At 39.5% G+C, this 26,535-nt stretch overlaps 1 protein-coding gene across 1 annotated transcript; it reads left to right on the top strand.

Annotated features, from left to right (window-relative positions):
• The first annotated feature begins 483 nt into the window (after positions 1 to 483).
• SLC16A4 (solute carrier family 16 member 4) lies at positions 484 to 21,093 on the top strand. The gene is made up of 8 exons (XM_065886610.1): positions 484 to 570; positions 4,827 to 4,959; positions 5,673 to 5,816; positions 5,995 to 6,156; positions 7,437 to 7,952; positions 10,099 to 10,310; positions 11,385 to 11,478; positions 20,933 to 21,093. Exons 1-8 carry the CDS (start codon positions 484 to 486, stop codon positions 21,091 to 21,093), a joined length of 1,509 nt encoding a protein of 502 aa, XP_065742682.1.
• Positions 21,094 to 26,535: the final 5,442 nt, after the last annotated feature.

Genomic DNA, 26,535 nt, shown 5'->3' with positions numbered 1-26,535 from the left:
GGCAGCAGACCTCCACAAAAATCCCCCAAATGGTACAAAGCCCTGCTTGTATTTTTTTTTTTTTTTTTTTTTTTTTGGTGATACCCAGGCCTCTCCCACCTCGGAGCACAGGCTCCAGATGCGCAGGCCCAGCGGCCATGGCTCACGGGCCCAGCCACTCCGCGGCATGCGGGATCCTCCCAGACAGGGGCACGAACCCGCGACCCCTACATCGGCAGGTGGACTCTCAACCACTGCGCCACCAGGGAAGCCCCCCTGCTTGTATTTTTGAGGTTGAGATCAGAGAGTCTATAAACTCCAGAGTCTGTAAACTTTAGAAATGAGGAGAAATCATCTAGTTTCAGAGGTGGGCTGAAAAAAAATTACAGTACAAGTGGTTTTATACCACAGAGGAAATAAAAGTTAAGATCATTTTGTCAACTGAGTCAACTCTGTCTTGGATTCGTCACAGGGATCTTCTGCATTTAAAACAAACGAAGCATCATGCTGAAGAGGGAGGGGAAGGTCCGACCCTACAAGAAAACCCTGGATGGAGGCTGGGGATGGATGGTTGTGTTTCATTTCTTCCTGGTAAGAATTTACTTTCCCCTTTGCTACTGCCTGAAAGAAGGCTCCCTGAGAAAGGCTCAGAGCAGACTAAGATCACTTACGAAATCCTTGACATTTGAATGGAAAGGGGGTTAGAGCAAGGCCAGGAACTGCCAATGAACCCAAGAGAAAGGTGAAAATGTTCTCCTTGAGTGAAAGCAGAAGCATTCCATCCTGTCTCCTACCCCTCCTTAAACTTACAGAGTGCTCCAGTTACCATCAGCAGCTCTGCCCTCGCTGCATGGCAATTAGGATTTGCGGACAATCGTACATTTAACCATCCCAGAAGTAGCACTGGAAACCGCTAAAAAGTGCTTTTGCAGGGGTGGGTGGGAAGGGGGTTCCCCAGCTCAGCCCAGCATAGACGTAACCCTGCTGGAAGCAACCTCCGTCTCTCCTAGGGGGCAGGGACTTTTCTTCTGTTCTGCCTGCTGTCCACTTCCCAACCCATCCCCGCCAACCATACCTTATGCTAGAGTTAGGCCCAATGTATATTTCTGACATGTCTGGAAAGGGAGAGAATGATGTGGATTCTGAAACTGGAGCCTGATTTTTCTCCTTCATCCATAAGCAGCTGGACTCCGCACTCTGTTTTTTAATTAACTTCTTTCCTTCGTCCTCCCAGAAGCTCTTGGGGTCGTTATGTGAGACAGTGGTGATGTGACTCAGCATGCTCATTCTGAGGGACTGGTGAACCCCATCACAGCTATATCCCAAACCACCCTGAGAATGGCACCAGCTCCCCAATTCCTCTTAAGTGTTCCCAAGTAAGTTAACTTTGAGATGTATTCACAAAGACACCCATCCCTCCTGATCCTCCTCCCCGGCCCAGCCCTACAGTAAGAAGCTCCCAGGGAAGGGAGTGCAGGTCCTGGTGACTACTAACTACCCTGAAGCCCACAATGTAGAAATACCACACCTCCTCCCTTATGACAGAGAAGGGGAAAGGAGGGGAAGAAGTCCTCAGCCAGGATATACATAATACAAAACTCCGAACCACAGGACTATTTGTTAAACATTAGCTTCATTACCAAAGAATGTGGAATCTTTTTTTCCCTCCCAGAAGTGTTACTAAAAAGGAAACTAAGGACACCCTAAGTCTGAGAGCCTTCCTGTGACTGGGGCCACCTCCCCACATCACAGGCTTTGCAGAACTGGCATTGTTGGTGAGGATCTCTAATTCTCCCACCTTTCTCCCCAATAACCACCCTTCCTTTTCCTGTATTATCCTCTGAGGATAGGAAGTTATTTGATCAATTTAGTTGCTGGTAAGAAAAGTTGTCTAACAACCAGATTAATAAACAATGTCCCACTTTTTTGGGTGTGATGCTACTTATAAAAGCACACACACAAAACAAACATTTTGGGTCCTCAAAATGTTAACAGTTAACTCAGGCCAATCACCCACAGTGGTAATGTGGGTACTTAAGATGACGATGCTTTTGTGTCTGCATAAGTTACAAGTCTACTTTTCTATAATAGATGAGCTCCTGAAAAGATGAGTGAAATACTCAATAACATGTTCTTCAAGAGCTCCCTACTTTAAAAAAAAAAATGACTCATATTCTAACTTACCATACTTTATAACTACATATTTGCATGATTGTTTTCTGTATTCAGCCTGTGTCCCAGGACTGAATGTTCCATGAGCACAGGGGCCAAGTCTGTTTGCTCACCACTGTAAGCCCTAGTAAATAGCCTGGAACACAGTAGGCACTCAATATACACCTGTTGACAGATGGGAGGATGGATGGATGGATGATGCGGTAAGCCCATGTACAGTGTCTGATGTGGACTCTGGAACAGGACTGAAACCCATCAACCTTGGTCCAAAACATGAGATGAAATAGTATAATATAGATTTATCTAGTCTGCTTAGTTAACTAAGGGAACATCTGGACCTTGGGGAAAAGATTTTTAATAGCTCTGAGTCAAAACAGAAACAAAGTTGGAAGGTTACAAGTTAAGGGAGGGAGGCAGGGTGGCTACAAAGGCTATGTCCTTGGCCTTCTTGATATACACAGTGGAAGGCACAGACCCAGTTGTTAGAGACAAGTCATATCCACTTACAGCTGCTATGCCCAGACACCAAGGAAAGACCAGAGAGGAAAGGTGCTAAATTGGGGGGACCAGTAGCTAGCCAAACTCAGATGGCTAAGAACATAGAGGCCAGCATCGTGTAGATGCCAGCACAGAACCCATGTCCACAGAAAAAGAGGAAGGGTAATTTTACAGAATGACGCCTCATTGTCACATTCCCTGCTCATGAGAGGAGGCAATCACCGCCCTGTATTTTAAACTGAAAGAAACAAGTCTGGGTCATTTAAGGTTCATGTATATTCTCTAGCCTCATTTCCTGATAGAGGTGCCTTTAAGGCACGTTATGATTACAAAGTGCTTGATAAAATGTTTTTTTCATTTCTGCATATATAGCCCTGGTGTCCATAGCATTGTTCACTCTAAATAAGGAAAGTCTTGTAGCTTCTATCAAATCAGAATGGGAAAAAATACATTAAGAGACTTCCTCCTCACCACCCCATCTTTTGCAACCTTGGATCACCACCACTGACTCCTAGTCCCTTACTCCAGACAAGAAATAATACTAGTCTGAAGTAAGAGTCTAGCAGAGAGGATGGAGGGGAAGGCCTTGGTTATTTTATTCAGTAGGTAGAGGCTGAGGGAAGGAGGTTCCTAAGTGGAGGCAGGTCTCTGATTTGGGTGAGTGGGTGGATGGTACCAATCAAGAGAAATGAAAAGGAAGAGTAGGCATGGGATAAGAGAAAGATGAGTTTAGTTTTGGATAAGTTAACCTGAGTTAGAAAGATATGGTAGACATTAACATGAGTCTCGAGCTCTTGAGAGAGCAGAATGGTTACACAAGGTAACAAAAACATAGTTAATAGTTTGAGTATTAAGTGCTAAGTATTACTTTACCAGAATTTTCTCAGTCTTCACAGTCCTATGAGCTAGGTGACATTTACTTTTCCTCTACTTTATAAAAGAGGACGCTTAACTTCCGTAGTTTGCCCAAGGTCACACCCCTAATAGGAAGCAGAGCCAGGATTCTGGCCGAGGCAGGCTGACTGCAGATGGAACACAGTATTCACAACTACACCATGAGTTCAAGGGTGGTAATTAAAACCTTGAGACTGAATGGTTGTCTATGCGGCAGGTATAAAGTGAGATGACTGCAGAACCACAGGGGGAAATATTTACCAGGTGAACAGAGAAAGAATCAGTGAAAAGGAACCCAGGATCTGTGGTCCTTCCACAATGCCTAGCCAGCTTGACAGCAGAGAAAGTGGCCTTGAAACACCAAGGCCAATGAAAAAAAGCAAAGGAAAGGGGCCACTAAGAAGCCCCTGGAGACAAGAGTGAGTACATGTAGCTCCTGGGCTTTGACTGACTGCTGAGCCTGGCTAGGCCACCCTTCTAGTTCCCCTCAGAACCTTGCTCCTCACTGCCCCCCTTCTAATCAGAATTCCAAGAAACAAATGCTGCTACTCCACTGAAAGAAAACCTGACCTCAAAAGAGGAGCTCTCCCTAGTGGAAGGAAGGAGGGTGGTGCGGGCAAAAGGGTTAGATGGGACAGAAAAAAAGGGTGGGGCACATGACCCAACCGTAAGGTGACCATACATCCTCATTACCCTTGCTGTCCAGGCATCAATTAATAGCACTACTTTTCACTCTCAAAGAGCTTCAAATGGGTGATAAAGTATTATGGTTGCCGTATTTATATACCAGGTGAGGGAGGGTACTCAGCTCAAAAGCAGAGTTAAAGCAAAGCTAACCTAAGGACTGACAACAATTCTTTTGGATCAACACACATCTCTCACAAAGGTAACTGGAATCAGCTGTTTTTAACAGATGCTACTGTAACAGGATGGTATAGTGGTTGGTCTGGAGTCAGTCTCTCTGGGTTCAAGTCTTAGCTCCAGCATCCCCATCTTGAGCAACTTTTAAGCTAAATCTCAATTTCCTGAATTTCTAATACAATATTGACACACCTATTCCATGCCTTTGTAATGAGAATTAAATGAGATGCTTTCATGTAAAGTGATTAGACACTCTAAGTGGACAACCCGCCCCTAAAATTTTAAATGTTACAAAGAGGAACTGGCAAACAAACTGGTAAAATACAGGTGACACAGAGAATCAGAGCCTCCAGCAGTTCCAACCTCCCCTGTAATGGCTTACTCACCACCTGACTTGGACTCTTTGGTCTGCTTTGATTTAGGTAAATGTATTCGTGATGGGGATGACCAAGACTTTTGCAATTTTCTTTGTGGTTTTTCAAGAAGAGTTTGAAGGCACCTCAGAGCAAACTGGTTGGATTGGATCCATCATGTCATCGCTTCGTTTTTCTGCAGGTATAAAGCCATCAATAAGCTTGCTGTCCAAGGAAAAGGACCACCAAAGGGCAATCCCAAGAAGACTCACCTGTCACAGTCAATCAAGACTGAAGCTTTGCTAAAACTCAGGTTCATTTATCAACATTTAAAGCTGAGAAAAGGACTTGCAGTGTTTAGCCTCCGCTTGACTTGGAAAAACTAGAAAAATTAGTGCTTAAACAAAGAAAGGTGAAGAATCCAACTATTTAATTCCATGATTCAATTTTCATGCCTTGTTTCTTTCAACAGTGTCTTAATAGAGGTCCAGTGAGCCAGTCTCTCAACTGGAATGTCGACCATAAAGCTCTAAAAGACAGAACCAATTCCTCTTCCTTTAGTTCTAGTTGGAGCTAGAACATGGTGTAGATAAATAATTGAACTTTGTTCTAGTCATAGGTCACTAGAGGCAACCGTTTTTTGCAGAGGTTTCATAATGCATTTTCAGCAAGCTTCCTTTCCAAACCTGCTTATTTACAATCTTTTCTTTAAAACAAACAAAAAACAACAAAACTTCTTCCTAAAAGCAAAATAGTGTGGGGCTGGGAATATTAAGAAACTCAACACAGACACCTTTTCGAAGGATACACAAATGTAGAGTCCTCTTATTTCCCTTCAGTCGCCCATTTAAACTGCACACCAGAAGATAAGGGATGCCAGCGCACATTAACTAGCATTTGTTTCTTTTCCCCAAGGTCCCCTAGTTGCTGTTATTTGTGACACAATTGGAGAGAAAACTGCCTCCATTCTTGGGGCTTTCCTTGTTACTGGTGGATATCTGATCAGCAGCTGGGCTACAAGCATTCCCTTTCTTTGTGTGACTATGGGATTTTTACCTGGTGAGTCCATTGTAAAAGTTAAGACTTAAAAAAAAAAAATGGAACCAGGAACCTTCCCTTTTACTCTCCATGAGTTCAAAAGGCCTACTTATATTATCTCAGGTCCAGGAGAATATCTTGTCCAGTACCAAGCCACTTAATGTGAAAGTGATTCCAAGCTATTATGTTTTTCTTTTAGGTTTGGGTTCTGCTTTCCTGTACCAAGTCGCTGCTGTGGTCACTACCAAATACTTCAAAAAACGATTAGCTCTTTCTACAGCTATTGCCCGTTCAGGGATGGGACTGACATTTCTGTTGGCGCCTTTTACAAAAGTCCTGATAGATCTATATGACTGGACAGGTGAGTCATTCTAAGTTTCTGAACCATCAACTCTGTAAGATTTAATGTTGAGCCCTCTCTATGATGACTACAGAGGAAGTGAGCATGATTCTAAAGTAAAGTATTCTTCCTTGGAGAATATATGGCAAAAGAGACTCTGAACTACTTGCAGGCTTTGCCCGCCATGCAGGCAACTCAGAGTTCACCATAGAGTTCAAGTCTGAGGGGATGGAGGGCAATCTATGCGGCTGGGGAAACACACCTTTGCAGGGAAAGCGGTACTCCTGCGGAAACAAGGATCCTCTACTCAAAGCATTCTCTTCAAATTTTCTCTTTAAGAAAAAAATCTGCATTTAAAAAAGTCTCCTCCATCAGATTCACTAAAATAGATGGAAAAAAATTGAGTGAAAAGAAGATTATGTTCCTTAATACTTAATCTTTTATATACTGTCAACTACAAATTTTCACAAATGAATAAAAACCGTTCACTCCACAATTTTCTTCATACCTGAGATAAAACATTTGGATTAAAATAACCTCAAAGTATTGGGGGAAAAAATCTATGTATATGTACATATATGTGAATATATAAGCCTATTCCTATCTACAGAGCAGTTTTGTTGAACTTTTCCTTTCCTGATTAAAAAAACCACCAGTAGTCTCATGGTGAACAAGACCAGCTGACAAATCCATAATACAGGATAGCAGAACCTACAGCTAATTCTACCTCTAGAAGCAACACACCCAAGTCACAGCTTTGGTCAGGACACGCTGAAGTCAAGCAACTACTCAGCTTCAAAGGCAACACTGGCATGTCTTCTTTCGAGGACATTTAAAACATCACCAGATGACAGGCTATCTCCTCTTCTAAGGCAGTTTCCAAATGATTCCCATTACCTAATTCTGTATTTTCTGTACCTAAATCTTCACCCTCCCTTCAGGATATTTAAAACACACTGTAATTTTCTAACATTTGAAATGACTTCCCCCCACCCCAAACCATTTTTTTTCCTTTAGCACAAATAACTCTCCTTCCATGCCCCCTAGTGGCACAGCTTTCCCCTTTTCTATCTGCAAGGACTCCCTGTTTTCACAAGGATACAGCAGTATGTACGGCTAACAGTTAAGTCAATGGATTTAAATGCTTTCAGCTAAATACAAGGACAAAGCAGTGTTTTCAGGAATTACTGCACTATGACTGAATATTTAGTGGTGGTCTTCTGAGCCTAAGCATTACAGAGTATTGTGAAATGAGAGAGGTAATTTTTAGCTTAACTTCTCAATTTCTCTCTCCTGTTTAGGTGCTCTTATATTATTTGGAGCAATCACATTGCATTTGGTGCCTTCTAGTATGCTCTTGAGACCCACCCATATCAAAAGCGAGAGCAATTCCGATATTAAAGATAAAAGTAGCAGCTTTTCTGCAAGTGGTCCAGAGGCAGCATGTGGGACAGAAACATCACGCCGCAATGAGATACAAGAGTCTGCCATCAGGGACAATACTATGCAGGATGGACAACCTGGTATAAGTTTAACAGTCTCACAAAATCAAAATGAAGAGTTCAACAATGAACCTGACAGGAACAGACTCTTCCAAAAAACTAATGAAGAAAGTTATGGGAATAAGACTATTTTGTGGAGCTGCAAACAAAAACTCTTTGATTTTTCTCTTCTTAAGAATCCTTTTTTCTACATATTTACGTGGTCTTTTCTCCTCAGTCAGTTGGCATATTTCATCCCTACCTTTCACCTGGTAGCCAGAGCCAAAACACTGGGGATTAATATCATGGACGCCTCCTACCTCGTTTCTGTAGCTGGTAAGAAAATCTACTTCAACCTCACCCTCAAAAGGAGAAACGAACTTAATTTTACAAAAATTTATTAAATTTAATTTTTAAAAAGCTTAAGAATAATAATTTTTTTAAAAAAGGAGTTGTGGGAAGGCCAGAAAAGCAAGTTTTTTGAGGCTGGCGGGAGCAGCAGGACTTTCCCTCCAACCTGTCACTGCATCTTGCACACAGGCTCATCCCTACCAGACAACGGACCCCAAAGCAAGTCTTATTTTCATATGTCAGTATCTAAGTATTTGTTGGATACCAAACTTTAGAAAGCTGGTGCTCAGTGACAACAGCCATTTTAGCAAGCAAAAACAATCCTAGGTAGGCTGCACAGTGCAGTGGTTGAAAGGATTGGTTCTGGAGCTAGACTTTCCAGGTTCAAGTTTTTGCAGTGTATGACAGTGTGACCTTGGGCAAGATACTTGCCTTCTCTGTGTCTCAATTTCCTTGTAATATATGAATAGTAGCATCTACTCTCAGAAGGTTATTAGGATTAAGCAAGCAATGCATGTAGAGTTCAGAATAGTACATGAACCACTGTAAGCATTCAATAATGTTCTAGTAGTATTTGTAGCTAAGAATTTTTCCCCCTTTAACTCAAAGTAAGAGGATAAGATAAATAAGCATACTAAGGCTAGTCATTAATGGGTAGGCTGACATTTAAAATGAACTAGAATGAAAAAAAAATCATTTTAGTTCAGTACTTATAAAAATGTATGGGGCTTCCCTGGTGGCGCAGTGGATGGGGGTCCGCCTGCCGATGGAGGGGACACGGGTTCATGCCCCGGTCCGGGGGGATCCCACATGCCGCGGAGCGGCTGGGCCCGTGAGCCATGGCCGCTGAGCCTGCGCGTCCGGAGCCTGTGCTCCGCAACGGGAGAGAGACCACTACAGCTAGAGGCCCACGTACTGCAAAAAAAAAAAAAAAAAAAAAAATGTATGGAAACAGAATGCTTGATCTAGAAGATATGGATTCTTTCAACTGACAAAATAGGGAGTCTAAAAAAATGAAAATGAATGAAATGGAACTGGTTTGCTCTATCTGGAAATTCTCAGTAGCTCAACATTAACTTTTCTCTTGCTAATTTCTGGAGAAGGCTATTTACCAAGCCCTTGCAAAACTGACTGCACCCCATTTCCAACTGCTTCAGTCAAATAAAACTTGTGTACACAAGAAAAAGATACATAGCTAAACTGACTTTTTTTCCACTAAAGCGTCTGGTAGTATCAATTTATATCAGATTAGGGCTTCACAGCAGGACCAAAGAACATAATAAAGTTTCAATATGTATCCTAGGAAATAACTGTAAAAATAGATATAGAGATGGCAGTATGAATTTTTAATTCCTTTTCGTGGAGCAATTTATGTTTGAACCATAGGAAGAATTTTAAGTATAAAACAACTGCAGCTCATGCTCCTCTTGGTGAAAATCTTTCCGTATTTAACTGCTACATTAACATATAATAGGATAAAGGATAAGAATGTTCTGTTATCATAAAACTAAGTGAAAAATGTTATTCTTAAATTTTATTCAAGTTACACCATAGTTCCAGTGTTCAAGAGATGATCTCCCATTTCCAGACCTTCTACATATTTTCAAGTTAAACGTAATAGCCTTTGGAGAATGACTTAATTATCAAAACCTCATATACAATTATGAGTCTCAACATCTGTTTTTTTCTTCACCGTAAGACTTTATTATTTATACTCCAGTCGTCCACCATATGACTTCCCCAGGACACTAACCTGTGGGTTTACTAATCTTTAAGAAATCTCACTTGCTCACCACTTCAAGGGAGGCCTACTGAGCCCAGCGTTCTCTATAACCTGGTATTCCCAGTTTGGCGGTATGAGTTTCCCAAACACAGTCAGAAAAAATACCTGGTGAGTCCTCTACCCAACTCTGAAGGAGCCTTTCTGGTATTTTATTGATGTGTCTGGAATAGGTAAGTAAATGACAGAATCTATTGATAGACAAATGGAACCGTTTTTTTTTCCTCTCATGTCCCAGCCTCAGGATGAAGTCATATTACTTAGGAAAAGATGCCTTATGCATTTACAGTTTTCAAAGGGGCTAGGAAAATGGAATTAGGATTTCATAAGACCTTTTCAATATTGTTCCAGGTATCATTGAGACAGTCAGTCAGATTATCTCCGGATGGGTTGCTGATCAAAACTGGATCAAGAAGTATCATTACCACAAGTCTTACCTCATCCTCTGCGGCATCACTAACCTGCTTGCTCCTTTTGCCACCACATTTCCACTACTTATGACCTATACCATCTTCTTTGCCATTTTCTCCGGTGGCTACCTGGCATTGATACTTCCTGTACTGGTGAGTAGATGTACTCATTAATGTTCTTACACCATTTAGTGAAAGTGTTAACAATCACCTCCCCAAAAGAGAAAACATATTTTGTATTAATTTTATAATTAAAAACAAACATACTCAGAAACCTTGTAGCTGTATCTTATCCAGCTATTCATCTTACCTTGGGGGGGTGAGGCCGGGGGGGTGAGAGGACTATCCCCCCGTGGGAAGTGGGACAGGAAAGAAGAGCAAAATAGGGATCAGAAGGATTCCATTTTGCTTATCAGTCTCCCAGGTTAGACTTCTGTTCACTTCTTTCCTTCAGGTCCAGAAATTTCTTTGGTTCTAAGACACATCTTGGAAGAGTTCCTTAAAAGAAAAAAGGGCTTCCTGACCAGCACTGGCTTCTCTTTTGTTGAGAGAAGTTCTGTACACTTTAATAAGGACATTGTGTTTTTAACTCCTCTCCATCTTTACCCCAAATTTACATAAAGTCCTAGACCTGAACGGAACTGAGTAATACAAATACTTCTGGGTTTTTCTTGGAACCCCATGGGTTCTTAGAACTAGGCCCCCAGTGTGCTGCAACAGAATCCCCCGGAATCTTCTGACCTGATATCAATATTAGCAGAAGTGCTGCAGGATCTTATATGAGGCTTAAGCAAAAATCAAACTTTCTAAAGCTGAAATCCACTCCTGAGATATCTGATTTCTTATAAACCAATGGTTGGTATTCAGCCATAGGTGGATTCAGTAATACCACTGTCAGCTCCAACTGTAAATACCATTTCCTAACAGAGAAGAGCAGTGAGGTTCAAGGGAAAAAAGTATCCCTGAACCAATTAAAAGATTTTTAAAAAGAAACAAAAACCAACGTTCCTTACTAATAAAATGAAAACACTGTCTGCCTACTGAAATTACTATTCCCTATCTGCCTCAGCTCTTTCATAATATCAGGGTAAAATGCCATCCAAATCACCTCAGAAGTCAACTGTTCACAGTTTCAGATGACATACACAGTATTTGCCCCTCTGTAGGCAAAGGTCTCCACAGAATTTCACCCTCAATATGGCTAACATTGGATTCTAATCCCTACAGGTTGATCTGTCTGGGAATTCTATGGTACACAGGTTCTTGGGGCTTGCCAGTTTCTTTGCTGGGATGGCTGTCCTTTCTGGACCACCTTTAGCAGGTAACAGCTTACCCACATTCTAAGTAAACTTCAAAAGCAATGAAACAAAATGCTGATCCAGGATTAATGGTAACACGGAACGACGTTATCAGGTTAAAAGAAACTGATGATTATCTCTGCTGTTCCTATACCAACTCTCACAACTCCATCACTAATCCAGGAGAATCTCAGGGTTAATTCAACAGATGTGCACTAGGCAGATTCTTACATTCTCTTGGGAGTCTTAGAGCAGGGATTGTGTATATATCTACTTCTCTGGGGAGACAATCCAGAGTTTTATCAGATGCCCAAAGACCTATGATGGTTAAAAACAAAAACAAACAAAAGCTGTCTTGGATTAAGGCCAGAATCTGTGGAGAGGATATGTGGGGCCACTGGAGAACATTAAATACAAGTAGAGTAAAACTTGGGGGAGTTCTGTTTTTAAGTCAACTTTAAGACTGAAGCATTGTTTTACATTCACTTTTTACCTATTGGGACATTTTGTGCTTGCTGAACATTTAATCTAAGACTATTAAAAGACTGCCTACTCACAAATTTCTTTAAGAAACAGACTTAAGCTTTAGTATCTTACACTATAGGTTCTCAATATAGTTGAATTACAAATTAGTACAGCATTTCCAATCATCCACAAAAAGGAATTCAGCCTAAAACTTACTTCTGCTTCCCTCAGTCCTGAAGACAGAAAAAGGGTCTGATCTTGTCCCACTATCATTTTTTTTAAACTAAGTTTTATAATGACATTAGATTTACACCTCTATGAACTTAAGACTTAAAGGCAAATATCAAAAGTATAAAAACTTAATAAAAGAAATTATTACTGAAGGTAAAACAATGTACCACTATCTGAGTTTCAATTTAGGTATACCCATCTAAAGGAAAAAATTACACAAATACACAACTAAGTCCTTATTTGCATTTATGAACACACCTCTTCCCATGAGCTCTAACTCAGCCAATACTTCGTAACTGGAAAACAGGCTAGAATTTTATAGCCCAGAATTGTTATACAGGGAGTGGTAAAAGACCAAGCACCAGAGGTGGCTAGCAGAGCTACTCTATGGCTAGTATCCAGGTCAGTGAAATACAGAGTTCAAATACAGTTTGCTGATGAATTTTTTCAATTTTGACCCTTCTTCACTGGCTGTCCTAATGATGTCTTGGAACTCTTCAAGCCTATTAGGCCAAAAGTGTAGGGAAGTAACAAATACCAGGGCACAGAATATCTTATTCAAATGATGAAGGCAAATAACAAAACTACAACATGTTTAGAGATAACTGTTTTTGTATACATTTAAAAATATTTAAAGAGTTCAATGTATGAGAAGACAAAGCAACTTTTGTGAGGAGTATTACTTAAAAGGAAAAAGCTATAGATGTATGTGTGGGTCTTGAAACCAATCTGTTGGTCATGATCTTTAAAAAAATTTTTTTTTAATAAAAAAGGACCACGAGCAGATTAGAAATCAGAGTGCATCACTTTATTGTGAAACTTATTTCACACGCACACACACCTATGTAACAGAAAACATATGTGATGTAAAACACATTTCTTACTATTAGTGAGTCAAAAAAAAAAAGTTACAAGCCTTTTATTACCCAATGTCCATGATACCCTAGCACTGTATGTGAGGATAAAGACAGAGCTCATGGTAGAATTTTTACCTGCTAACTCTGAAAATGTTATTTAGGCAATCATAAATTTTTTAAGTTCTACAAAAACGTCAAAGGAAGTGATAAGGCTATTGCTGAAAGCTTAAGTACAGGTTTTTAGTCTGGGAGTTGCTCAGAGTATCTTAAACAAGATTATGATAATAATATATAATTCAGTTTATAATTAGTTTCCTGCTCTGTACCACGGTTTCTCATTGACTACAATGTAGTGCTAGGCTTCTTGCTGAAGGGAGACTTCGGGAGAGCCCTTGCTGTAGGTCCTTGCTCTGTGAAGTGACAAGAGGGTTTTACAAAGGCCATTAGATTTGTTACTAACTTCTGACTCCAGCAGCAACTACTAAAGAACATCAGAAATACTGAGTTACAGATCCACTCAACCCTCAACGGGTACAGGCAAGTTACGTTACTGTCGTTAGCTTTAACTAAATCAAAAGGCTTATTGGTTATAAAATATTAAATTCTAAACCAAACTTAGATCTTCCGAACTGTATGAGATGCTCATTTTTTACTTACCTAGACTTGTCATTACAAAAGGTGAAATTCCTATAAAAGATTACAGGCATTTAAAATAAGGAATCTAGCAAACAGTAAAATGTTTCACAATAATCCTCAGTCAAAAGACTAGTTAAAAATGGTACATGAATAATAATTTTCTCCTTCCTGTATGGAAATAAAAAAGAAAAACAAGTTAGTTCTATACAGCATATTTTAAAAATTCAAGGAAAGGGGAATATAAAGCATAGGAAACCCAAGGAATCATATAACTGAGATTTTTTAAAGTTACATTTTCTTTAAAAAAACGTAAATAGAGCATATGGGCAAGAAAATTATTTATACATCTTTTGTAATGGTGATTATGATAAGAAATACAGTGGCAACAAAATTCTCCATCAGATCTTGGTTAAAATTGACAGGGATTGAAATAAATAATAGTTTAAAAATTATACCCCCCCACTCCCCACAAGCGACCACCCTGCCCACTCCACCCCACAGCTCTCCCTATTCTTGCCAATACTCAGCAACAAATTCAATTTTAGTTAATAATATGGCCTGCTTCAGACTGGACCAGTTTCGGGGTTTTTCTAGTTTCCTGACCTAGGCGGTCAGTAGACCCAAGGATAGACCAAATGTCACTGTTCATCCAAACCCAAATGCTGTTTTTTGCTGGTAGATGGCATCCAGAACTATACACTGACACCAAGATGGAAGCCTTGGAAGGTTGTGGAAAAATAAAAAGTATTAATATTTTTAAAACTTAATATACATTTCTAATAGACCCCTGTTAACAAAAGTACACCTGCAGAAAGCAATCTAAATACAAAAATAGTGCCTTCGGCAAAAAAAAACAAGTATACAGTCATATTCTCCAATGTACAAGACAGATATAAATTACTTATGTTAAATTCCTAGTCTTGTACCTGAGGTATTTGACGTATGAGCTCAAAATGCTAACGGCTGTTCAGTTTCATTTAAAAATAAAACCACTTGGGCTTCCCTGGTGGCACAGTGGTTGAGAGTCCACCTGCCAATGCAGGGGACATGGGTTCGTGCCCCGGTCCGGGAAGATCCCACATGCCACGGAGCAGCTAGGCCCGTGAGCCATGGCCGCTGAGCCTGCACGTCTGGAGCTTGTGCTCCGCAACGGGAGAGGCCACGACAGTGAGAGGCCCACGTACCGCAAACAAACAAACAAATAAATAAATAAATAAAAATAAAACCACCAACAGCCCATATCAGCTGCCTATAAAACAAAACCACCGAATGTAGTTCCTCTCTCTTCCACATACACCCCCCTTTCCCAACTGATGAGTGCATATATTATGCTAATATTTATTTTAATATAAAAAATTTAAATCACAAATCTCTGAAAACTCCCTTAAAATGCCATAAATGATTTTGTTTTTGTTTTCACCACCAAAAATTTATTTTCCATCCATACAGGTGATTTCCCTTACCCATTTAGCCCTCCCTCCTGCCCCTTCCCCTCTGATAACAACTACTCTATTCTCTGTATCTACATGTTTGTTTGGTTTGGTTTGTTCATTTATTTTGTTTTTGTTTGGTTCACAAATAATTATTTGATTATAACTCAGTACTCATTCAATAATTATTAAGCAACTTATTAGCACAGAACTCTACTAGCTGCCACATGGACAAAGAGAAGACAAAATTATTTGTTCAATGTTCTTTCATACCTTATTGGATCATACCTTATTGGATAGCATTCACTCTGTCAGCCACATACACTGCTTAACATTAGGACTTAGTCTAAAATGTCTAAAACTGAGAATTGTTAGAACTTGCATTCTTCTTCCACTTCATTAATTGAAAATTCGGTTGAGCCACTGTAACCCATGTCTCCATTTTCTTACCTTTAAATGAAGGCACCCTAAGCTTTGGTATAATAAAAATGACCTTAAAATATAGTAAAGCTTCACTCAATCAAGCAGATATTTCACAAAAATAATTTTTTTCAATAAATTCAAGGAGAGTTATTTCTAATGCCAAATAACTATAAGTTGATTGTACTCCAGAATAAGCTAAAGGTAACTCGTTCCTAAAGAAGAAATACATCTCTCTCTTGCTATTATTATTATTATTTTTTTTTTTTTTCGCTATGTGGGCCTCTCACTGTTGTGGCCTCTCCCGTTGCGGAGCACAGGCTCTGGACGCACAGGCTCAGCGGTCATGGCTCACGGGCCCAGCCGCTCCGCGGCATGTAGGATCTTCCCAGACCGGGGCATGAACCCACGTCCCCTGCATCGGCAGGCAGACTCTCAACCACTGCGCCACCAGGGAAGCCCTCTTGCTATTATTATTCAACCTCACAATTCATCAGAAACACCATGGAGCAAAACTGGTAATTTTGCATTAACTTTTTCCAAGTTTTTTTCTTTTTTATAAATTTATTTATGTAGTTTTATTTATTTTTGGCTGAGTGGGGTCTTCATTGCTGCACATGGGCTTTCTCTAGTTGCAGCAAGCAGGGGCTACTCTTAGTTGCAGTGCGTGGGCTTCTCATTCTCTTATTGTGGAGCATGGGCTCTGGGCACGCGGGCTTCAGTAGTTGTGGCATGCGGGCACAGTAGTTGTGGCGCATGGGCTTAGTTGCTCCGCGGCATGAGGGATCTTCCAGGACCAGGGCTCGAACCCGTGTCCCCTGCATTGGCAGGCGGATTCTTAACCACTGCGCCACCAGGGAAGTCCTGCATTAACTCTTTATCTGCGTTTTACAAGAAAAGACAATGGCTAAAATGGAAATTCATCCATCTAAGCTTGTCTCTCTGTCCCATGAACACAGACAAGTTCATCTCCTCATGAAATGACAGGTCATTTCCTATCTCTATTACATCCTCATTTCAGATACAATGTTAAACAGATATTCCACCCAGTCCTCACTCCACCTTTTATCAACCATGCCCTCTAGAGTTTTATCAGTCATCTTGGCCTATCAGTTGAGAATTTCTCTACAGCCTGAAATTTTATTTGGAAAACAAACACACAAGCAACTCAACCTTTTGGTCTGCTATAAGTCCATTTTGGAGATTGGGGATACGGGGGACAAGTGAGAAGGCAGAACAAAGTTCTCTGTCCTTTAAATCCTGAGAAATATATTATACCCTGAAGAGGCAAAAGGAAACAATGTAAATCATTTCTTTATCCAGTGGTTATTTTCCCCATAAGCAACAAAACACACAGAATTTTACTTTGATACAGCATTCCTAGGATTAATGAATCCCTACAAAAGCATCAAAAATAAATTCCAAATAGCTCTCTATTGTGGTTTAAAAAGGAGAGGGGGGAGGTAGTCCTTTCCTTGCAAGGCCAAGGAATCAAGTTTCAAAATCCTAACACAGACCACAATCTTCTTAATAAAACTTACAACACAGAGCCAATACTTATAGCACTACCAGTAAATCTTATGGCAAATTTCTATCATGAGACCTTCAGAGAGCTCCTGTCTTAAAAGGCACTGAGGTTTATATTTGCTAAACCATGTTTCCCAAGATTTTTCCCTTCATGGCACATACAGGAAATATTTGTACAGCACACCCTAAGTAAAATGACAAGGCTGCTAACAGCCAGTGGGCAGCTCCAGTGACCCCAAGAATGTGAGAAGTTCATTGTCTCTGCACACCTTGGAAGTCTGCCACTATTCTACAGCCTAACAGCTAGAAGCTCTGGTTCAACACCGGCCAGTCACTTACAGAATCCTCAACAACTAATTTGAACTACCATCAAGGAACTTTGGAATTAAGGGCCTTCTAGGGGTATTTCAAATCTTAACAAGATGACCAATAATAAACTTACAGTAGTAATCCTATTGAAAAGGATTCATAAATCAGCTAAAAATCAACTTCTGAGATATCAGATATGAATACTTTTTAGACAAGATGTTAAACTCATTTTTAAACGTGTATGGCTTAACCCATAAAATGATATAGAGTATCATTTTTAAAATGTTGACATTTAAAAAAATGAATTTAGATTCTATATTAAACATCAAACTTAAAAGATTATTCCAATCCCTTTTTTGTTGACTGTAAGAAAACTGGTTTGCAAAACTGTTTAAGGAAGTTGAGGCCTATCTTCTTAGTTGTTTTAAATTATCACGGGAAACATTATTAGATATTCCTACCCAGAACAAGGGTTACAGCTATAAAGAAGTAATTTGGACAACAACTTTATTGTATGTAAGAATCAACTGGGTGCCACCTAGGAGGAAGTATGCTTAGGAAGCCAATGAATTTGCACAATTGACATGCATCTTAAGTGAATCTGATGCAGGCAGTCTGGAGACACCAAGGAAATGCTTAGAGGGGACTTCAGCTTAGGAAGTCTGCACCAGTAGGCAGCGTACTCCTCAGAATGCTGGCTACATACAGTATTCCTTAGCATGGAGTGGAGGCTCAGATCCATTGCACGCTTTCCTGGACTGTGGCTGGTATTCTCTGCCACTCACAATGCTTTTGCTATGACCACAAAGAAACCCAGTCTTTTGAATGTCAATTTATGTGTGTATTTCCATTTGAAAATGATTAGAAGGCAGTGGTTTCTGAACTACCAACAATAACCCTGAAACTGTTTAGGGTTGAAAGTGCATTTGTATACATCTATTTCGTGCTATTATAAAAAAAGTACAAAGACCTAATAAAATCAGATCAAATATACAGTCTTCTTCTTCTTTTTTTTTTTTTTGGCTGCACCACGTCGCGTGTAGGATCTTAGCTCCCTGACCAGGGATCGAACCCGCGTTCCGTGCAGTGGAAGTGAGGAGTCCTAACCACAGGACTGCCAGCCAATTCCCTATACAGTCTTATTTTACTTTCAATGGTGGGGAAAGGCTAATTATTCCAACCAAACAGAGATGTTTGGTTAGAGCAGCAAAGCTATGAATTTAACTTACCTAGTAGCCACTTAAATTTAAGCTTGATTATGAAGCTAATATTTTCATAGGACAATTAATTAATAATAGTACAATATAGTCCTGCATCTTACATTTCACCTCATATTTGCTATTATAAATAACATCTTAAAACCAAATACTCAACTGCACATTATTATCGTATGGAATGGTAATTAGATCTTAGAGGCAGAATTTTAAAATATACTAATCTCTCAATAATCAAGCATAAATGGGAGAAACAGATTTAAAACAAATTATTTCATTAAACTTTGCATTGGTTATTCCCTGGCAGTCCAGTGGTTAGGATTCAGCGCTCTCACTGCCAGGGGCCCAGGTACAATCCCTGGTTGGGGAACTACGATTCTGTAAGCTGTGCGACACGACATAAATAAATAAATAAATAGAAACTTTGCATGGAAATACATGGAAACAGTTCTAAAGCATGCTAAGTAATTCCCTGCCCTGGTAAGAAAATACACTAAATATCTTAATCTTTCACATGTCAGAAACAACATTCTGACTTCAAATGTGTGTGAAATGAAAGGCTTATAAGCAGTTTCCTCTTAAACTGTTTTAGTCCCTCCAGGATTTATAAAACAACTCAGTTTCACTATTTTTAGCTTTACCCTCCTGACCTTTTAGCAGCACTATCTACCTCCCTCTCCAAGAATTTGTAGTCTTTTCCTAGAGTGTTACTTCAAATACCCCTGTCTTAAAATTCACAGGTTATATATAAACTGGTAAATTGCTATACTAAGGGACGAAGGCAAGAATGACAAAGGAAAAGAGGGGGTGGGGTGCTGCTGCTTTCCACAGTTCCTCCTTCATAGAAATTTCTAGAAAAACTGACAGATTGGTCAACCATTTCTTAGATATCTAAAGGTCAATCAACATAATACAAAGACTTGTCCCAGTCGGTTTCACTATTTTGCTTAACTCCAGGAAACATTTAATTGAGGTCACTGATCAAACAGTAAAAGCAAGTTAAAGTTAGCTGAATTTAAATAAAACATTCCATTCATTCATTACATTAAGAAAAGGAAACAAAAAGCTAATGAAGCAAACAAACAAAAATTGAAAGTCTCTATCAGAGCCAAGTAAGAGAATAAAAAGGAGAGGAGATAGAGACACACAATCATAGACAAAAAAATAAAAAAAGGGTATACTCTACACATCCAGTGAGAAATCATGTTCCAAGACATAAGTGAAAATCAAAAGATACAATGTAAGCTCCATGCAGACAGATACTTTCATCCATTTTTGTCCATGGGTTTATCCCTAGTAACCAGAACTGTGCTGGCATAGAGTACCAAAATTTTTTGAATAAATGATCAGAATAACAGCCTTGACTTAAGGTTTTTCAAGATTTTAAATATAAAAACTTATAAAAGCCGTATTTTAAGTTTGCATCTACAAACATAATATGCATACAATAATCTAGAAAAGACTGTGACTCCCCGAGAGGTCCTGAGCCCTTTTTAGGGAGCCTGAGGTCAAAACTATTTTCATAATAATATTGAGACATTATTTGCCTTTTTCACAGGGTTGACTTTTGCAATAATGTATAAACATTGGTGCCTTGCACAAATATTCTTTGCCACCACAAGCTCACACTTTTTTTAAAAAAAAGCATTTCACCTAAGAAGTTCTAGTATGTGCCATTAGCCAAATGATTTTGAGGACCCTCCCAATTCTTGCTTTTAAAAGAGCACTTTGAGATTTCAGGGGGAATTATCGTTATTGTTTAACCCACTTGGCCAAGTAAGTCAGTTCCTTTTCATTTGTTCTCATAACCTCCTGAACCATCCATCCCCTCACAGCCTTTATCGCAGGTGTAATTTATGTGGTTAATACCAAATCCCCACTAAACTATATGGTCTATGAGGGCAGGGACCATGTCTGTTTTGGCTCATTATCATATCCTCAACACCTAGCACGTTGCTGGGAACACAGTAAGAATTCAAATGTCTGTTCAGTGAAGGAAAAAAAGATAATAATCAGTTCTCATTTTTTTCTTTGGAAAATAGTAATTCACAATACTTTTCTTCATAAGAATAGCGGTCTTCTAATAAAATTCATTGTAAAATGAAATGGTACGTGTTCCTAATTTTCTCCAACTTCCAAAACAAGACTGGAGATGGGCTCTGGGTTCACAATTACTTTTAACCCAACGTTTAAACCCCTAACTCAGATGGAATTGATTTAACTTCCTCAATAGAAAATAAGACAGGTAAGCAGCTTGACTAACTTTCTAATGGGTCACAATACAGACTAGTAAGTACAGGAGGCTCCTTCCTTCAAGGAACGGTTCATGGCTGAGAACTACTAATGGAAAGGTTTGCATCACTAACAGAAATCCTTCCTTCCATATAGGCTGGTTATATGATTATACCCAGACATACACCGGCTCCTTCTACCTCTCGGGCATATGCTATCTCCTCTCTTCAGTTTCCCTTTTCTTTGTACCATTGGCTGAGAGATGGAAAAACAGTCTGACCAGAAAGAGAGAGGACTGCAATCAAGTGAGAGCTTAACAAAAGAAAGTCTAAACTAAAAGTCACTGGAAACAAAAGCATGGAAGAAAAGTACCCGCATTTGTAAACTAAGAAGGTGAACCACGTAATTTTTTAAGGTTCCTTTTTGCTTTAGCACTCTGAAGAATGTCTAACTGGTGGTAAGAAAAGAGTAATAGCAACTTAAATTAAACTCTGTTAGTATTTAATCAAATAGGCTAAAATTTTAATCAGTTGAAGCAGTTACTTTAGATATTAAATGAAAATCAGAATGTACTGTAATAATAAATTAACCAAACTCTCAGTTGTGCCATGGTAATTCAGTCGCAAAAATATGTAAAGACAGAAAACCATTTTCCTTCATATAAAGCAGTATTAAACAGAGCCATTGAACTCTGGAATGTGAATGAACATTGAAACATTGTTTAGTGACTGGAAGAGTATACACCCCCCAAATAGTTTATCTTTGCTTCTTAACTAGAGATAATCTTTGTTTTCTTTCATTATTTTGTTTCTTAAATTTTCTATAATAAACATGTATTGTTATGTAATAAAAAATAAATAAGAACTGCTAAAAAAAGAAAAAACCCCACGAACAACAAACCTTTATTGCAAGATCATTTGAATAGTATTCCTACTCATCCAAACAATGTTACTTTTTCACTATATCTAATTATCTGGAATGTTCAAGCTAAATATCTAGACATATCTTTAGAACAAGTTTTATATGAAAGTTGAATAGGTGGCTCTTAACGGGAGATAAACCAAAAGATGTTTCTTAAATATGGAATAATTATGTTAACTAATTAATGTCACTTAGACTAAGCAACTGCATGTGGATAGAGAGCTCTTCATTATCCGGGTGATTTTAAAAGGAAAAAAAGATCACCCTAGAGTTCTCTGCAATACCAACCTCCTCTAGAATCTCCTTCTGAATGGTCCTCAAGACTATTATTACCATTATTATTCCATCTTTCCATTCCTCTCTGCTTTGAAATATCTCTTAATTGCCTATAGAGAAAAATCCTAAACTGAAAGCCTGGTTTTAGCTCCAAAATGCCACACCCTCTCACTCTCTACGTGTGCCTTTGTACAAGCTGTGCCACCAGTTACAATCCCAATGGCTTGCCATTCTCCACCAGGCACGGTCTCACTTATCCTTCACAATCTGACTCACCAAAAGCCTCTGAAAAACCTCCCCCAGCACTGTCATTCTCTCCTCTGTAATCTCATCTAACTTTTTTTTAATTAATTAATATATTTATTTTTGGCTGCGTTGGGTCTTCATTTCTGTGCGTGGGCTTTCTCTAGCTGTGGCAAGTGGGGGCCACTCTTCATAGCGCTGCGCGGGCCTCTCACTATCGAGGCCTCTCTTGGTGCGGAGCACAAGCTCCAGACGCGCAGGCTCAGTAGTTGTGGCTCACGGGACTAGTTGCTCCGCGGCATGTGGGATCCTCCCAGACCAGGGCTCGAACCCGTGTCCCCTGCATTAGCAGGCAGATTCTCAACCACTGCGCCACCAGGGAAGCCCTAACTTTTTTTTTTTTTTTAATCTTTATTGGAGTATAATTGCTTTACAATGGTGTGTTAGTTTCTGCTTTATAACAAAGTGAATCAGTTATACATATACATATGTTCCCATATCTCTTCCCTCTTGCGTCTCCCTCCCTCCCACCCTCCCTATCCCACAAAGCACTGAGCTGATCTCCCTGTGCTATGCGGCTGCTTCCCACTAGCTATCTATTTTACGTTTGGTAGTGTATATATGTCCATGCCTCTCTCTCACTTTGTCGCAGCTTACCCTTCCCCCATCTAACTTTTAACAGAGCACTATATGAGCTGACATGTCAATCTTTTCCATCAGTCTGCAAGATCAACAAGATGGATCTATTTCCCAAGGGCCAGCACCAATTCTGGAACCAAATTAATCTGGGTCCACATCTGGGTTATCTTAAAAACGGCAGTTGGTCCTATTTAAAATGTATAGGTTTTACACTTAAATGTAAATGTCTAACATTCCTTTTACATTTCAGATGTAAGACAATATGAATAGAGCAGAAACAGTACCGCCTCACACAAACAGCAAAAATAATAATAAATCCAAGCTCTGCTACCTGTTACTATGTAACCTCGTGAAAGTTAGCCTCTCTGAGTCCCAATTTCCTCCTCTGTAAAATGAGGATACCACCAAGCTACCTCACAGCTATACTATGAGGATTAAATGAAAACATACTTGTACCAAGCAAAATACCCTTCATACACAGTAGCTGATAATTTCCTTTCTTCTTCTTTCTACATCAAAGCACAAGATTAAGAAAATCAATGATTTACTAGGAACCACTCTCATCCGTCCCCCCTTCCCTCTTGAGCAATAACTGTTCTCAAAAGACGTTAACTACCTAGGGCAACTAGTTTCTTCCCTCCTATGAAAGCAAACTATACATTTTAAGCAGAACCAACTACAGCGAGTTCCCTGGTGGCCTAGTGCTTAGCATTCAGGGCTTTCACTGCCATGGCCTGGGTTCGATCCCTGGTTGGGGAACTGAGATCCCGCAAGCCGCGCGGCCAAAAAAAAAATAAAATAAAATAACCCACAAAACAGTAAAAGTAGAACCAACTAAAGAACTCCAAGTTGAATTCTGATTTACATAGGCTTTATGACTCTTACACAACAGAGCAGTTCTTCATCCTACTCCATGCTAATAGCCCCTCTAAACCTGGGCGGTGTGGATCAAGAAAGACTGACTCCCTAGACTACAGGAAGCTAAAGACTTCATAACTAATGTATTCACTATATTAACAATCAACTTTAAATGTTCCTATTCATTTACTCCTGCCCTTGAACAATATTATAAGATGTTAACACATTTCTAAGTAACCATAATCTAGAAATACTATCTCGGACAGATACAGGGTTTCAAGAAAAGCAAGAGTACACCGATTTTCTATCTCCTTCCCCCTCAAGATATCCCATGGGACAAAGAGGAAACAAAGAGGCTTAGCATGTGTTTGGAGAAGTAGGCTGGTGAAGAACTTTATTTCAACATCTAATACATACTAGTCACTGAGGCAGACACATTTTATATTTAATCTTAATTTAATATTCACAAACTTCGGAATAAAATACTATGATGACTATTTTACAAATGTATAAACTTAAGGTCAAAGTAATTAAACACCCAGTAAGTAGAGGAGTCATAACTCAAACTCAAAGTGACAAAAAACCCTACACTTTCCCCCTCAGAAAACCCTGGCTTCTTAGCAGTGTCACAAGATTACGAAGCTAATTTAATTGTAAGCAGTTATCTTATAATAAATTCGTTCTAACTCAAATTGGCATAAACTTTTAATATCTAGATTGAAATGAAAATGAGGATGCAAAATACCTAAGAACCAAAACGAACAAATTAAAGTCACAAAACACATCTGCTACAATGCAATAATAATGTAGTTGTTAAAGATAATGAACTTTTTTAGGTCTTCCAATATTCACCAACCCAGACCAAAGGAGGTAATGCCTAAGTATGTGCCACTTATAATTCCTCAATACTAAAATATTAGTTGAAATGTTTATAAAGTATTATCTATAAATATACATATTTAGTAGAGCATGATAATTTGAACATAAAAGTTCAATAATACTTTCTTCACAGTTACTTGCTGAGATATTTAAAACTATTAAGATACCATTTCTTGCTGTTCTTACTCTAAGAAAATGTCATACCACCACTGTAAAAGGAATTTTCTATATACGTTGTTCATGAAATACTATTTCTGATACTAAAACTCTACCCACATGGAGCAACTAAGCCCGTGTGCCACAACTACTGAGCCTGCTCTCTAGAGCCCGTGAGCCACAACTACTGAGCCCGCGCACCACAACTACTGAAGCCTGCACGCCTAGAGCCAGTGCTCTGCAACAACAGAAGCCACCGCAGTGAGAAGCCCACGCACAATGAAGAGTAGCCCCGGCTCGCGGCAACTAGAGAAAGCCTGCGCGCAGCAATGAAGACCCAATACAGCCAAAAATAAATAAAATAAATTTATAAATAAATAAAACTCCACCTTACAGTACTTTTAAGTTTTTAAAGTTCTTTCCCACCTATTACCTCATCAGCATCATGCTAATCCTGTGAGGAAGATGGATAGGTATTAATATTCCTGTCTTACACCTAAGGACAAAAGCAAATTAAGACCAAGTTATTCGCCTAAAGTTACAAAGCTAGTCCTAATGGAACCAATTCTGAAAACTAATTAACAACGCTGATTAGATCACAGCCCCTGGCTTTTCTTCTTTAATGATTTTCTAAAAGTATAATAAAAGCAACAATTACTTAAATGGACTGAAATAATTTGTGATATTTTTCAAGTAATCTAGGCATATTAACATATGTGATGCTATGTTTTTTGCAAAAAATTAGCTCCTTAGCACATAAACTTGCCTAATTGTAAAACTGGCTTTTTCCATGAGAAAAAAAAAAAGCACACCGTGTATTAATATTTGATTTTAGATGTAATTTTTTTTTTTCTTTTTTTTTGCGGTACGCGGGCCTCTCACTGTTGTGGCCTCTCCCATTGCGGAGCACAGGCTCCGGACGCACAGGCTCAGCGGCCATGGCTCACGGGTCCAGCCGCTCTGCGGCATGTGGGATCTTCCCGGACCAGGGCACGAACCCGTGTCCCCTGCATCGGCAGGCAGACTCTCAACCACTGCGCCACCAGGGAAGCCCTTAGATGTAATTTTTAAAAATCCAAACCTAGTTCCTCTGAGGACCTCATTATAAAACCAAAGCCCAATACTTATTAAAAGCCTTGAGTGTTTCTCTTAAAACAGAATCAACTTGTATAAGGCTTTAAGACATATATACATATATATTTGCCTCATTTGGCTACTCATTCACCACAAATATCTACCTAAATGTCTCACATTTATCACCCATGGTCTTAACATGGGGACACAAATGAAAAACAACAAAAGTCCTTGTAATCACCTTTAAATCGATCAGTTTAAAATTCACGTTTTAGGGCTTCCCTGGTGGCCCAGTGGTTGAGAGTCCGCCTGCCGATGTAGGGGACACGGGTTCGTGCCCCGGTCCGGGAGGATCCCACGTGCCGTGAAGCGGCTGGGCCCGTGAGCCATGGCCGCTGAGCCTGCGCGTCCGGAGCCTGTGCTCCGCAACGGGAGAGGCCAAAACAGTGAGAGGCCCGCGTACCACAAAAAATAAATAAATAAAATAAAATTCATGTTTTATTTCTATGAGAGGGAAGCTGGCATTACCTAGGATCACTGAGACAAATAAGACTATCATTTCTTTAAAAAGAAGAACTTACCCTCTGGTACTTTCCAACAGAAGCTAACATATTGTAAAAATCTATTTCTATCCAAAACGATGATCAGTAACAACCTAGTGACATTGTTTCAGGCATGCAGAGAATAAGACAGGGTGACCAACTGTCTGGCTT

Source organism: Phocoena phocoena, chromosome 1 (assembly GCF_963924675.1).
Source record: "Phocoena phocoena chromosome 1, mPhoPho1.1, whole genome shotgun sequence".
Classification (NCBI taxonomy): Eukaryota; Metazoa; Chordata; class Mammalia; order Artiodactyla; family Phocoenidae; genus Phocoena; species Phocoena phocoena.
The sequence above is the reverse complement of the archived record's forward strand: the minus strand, read 5'-3'. Positions and strand labels throughout refer to the sequence as shown.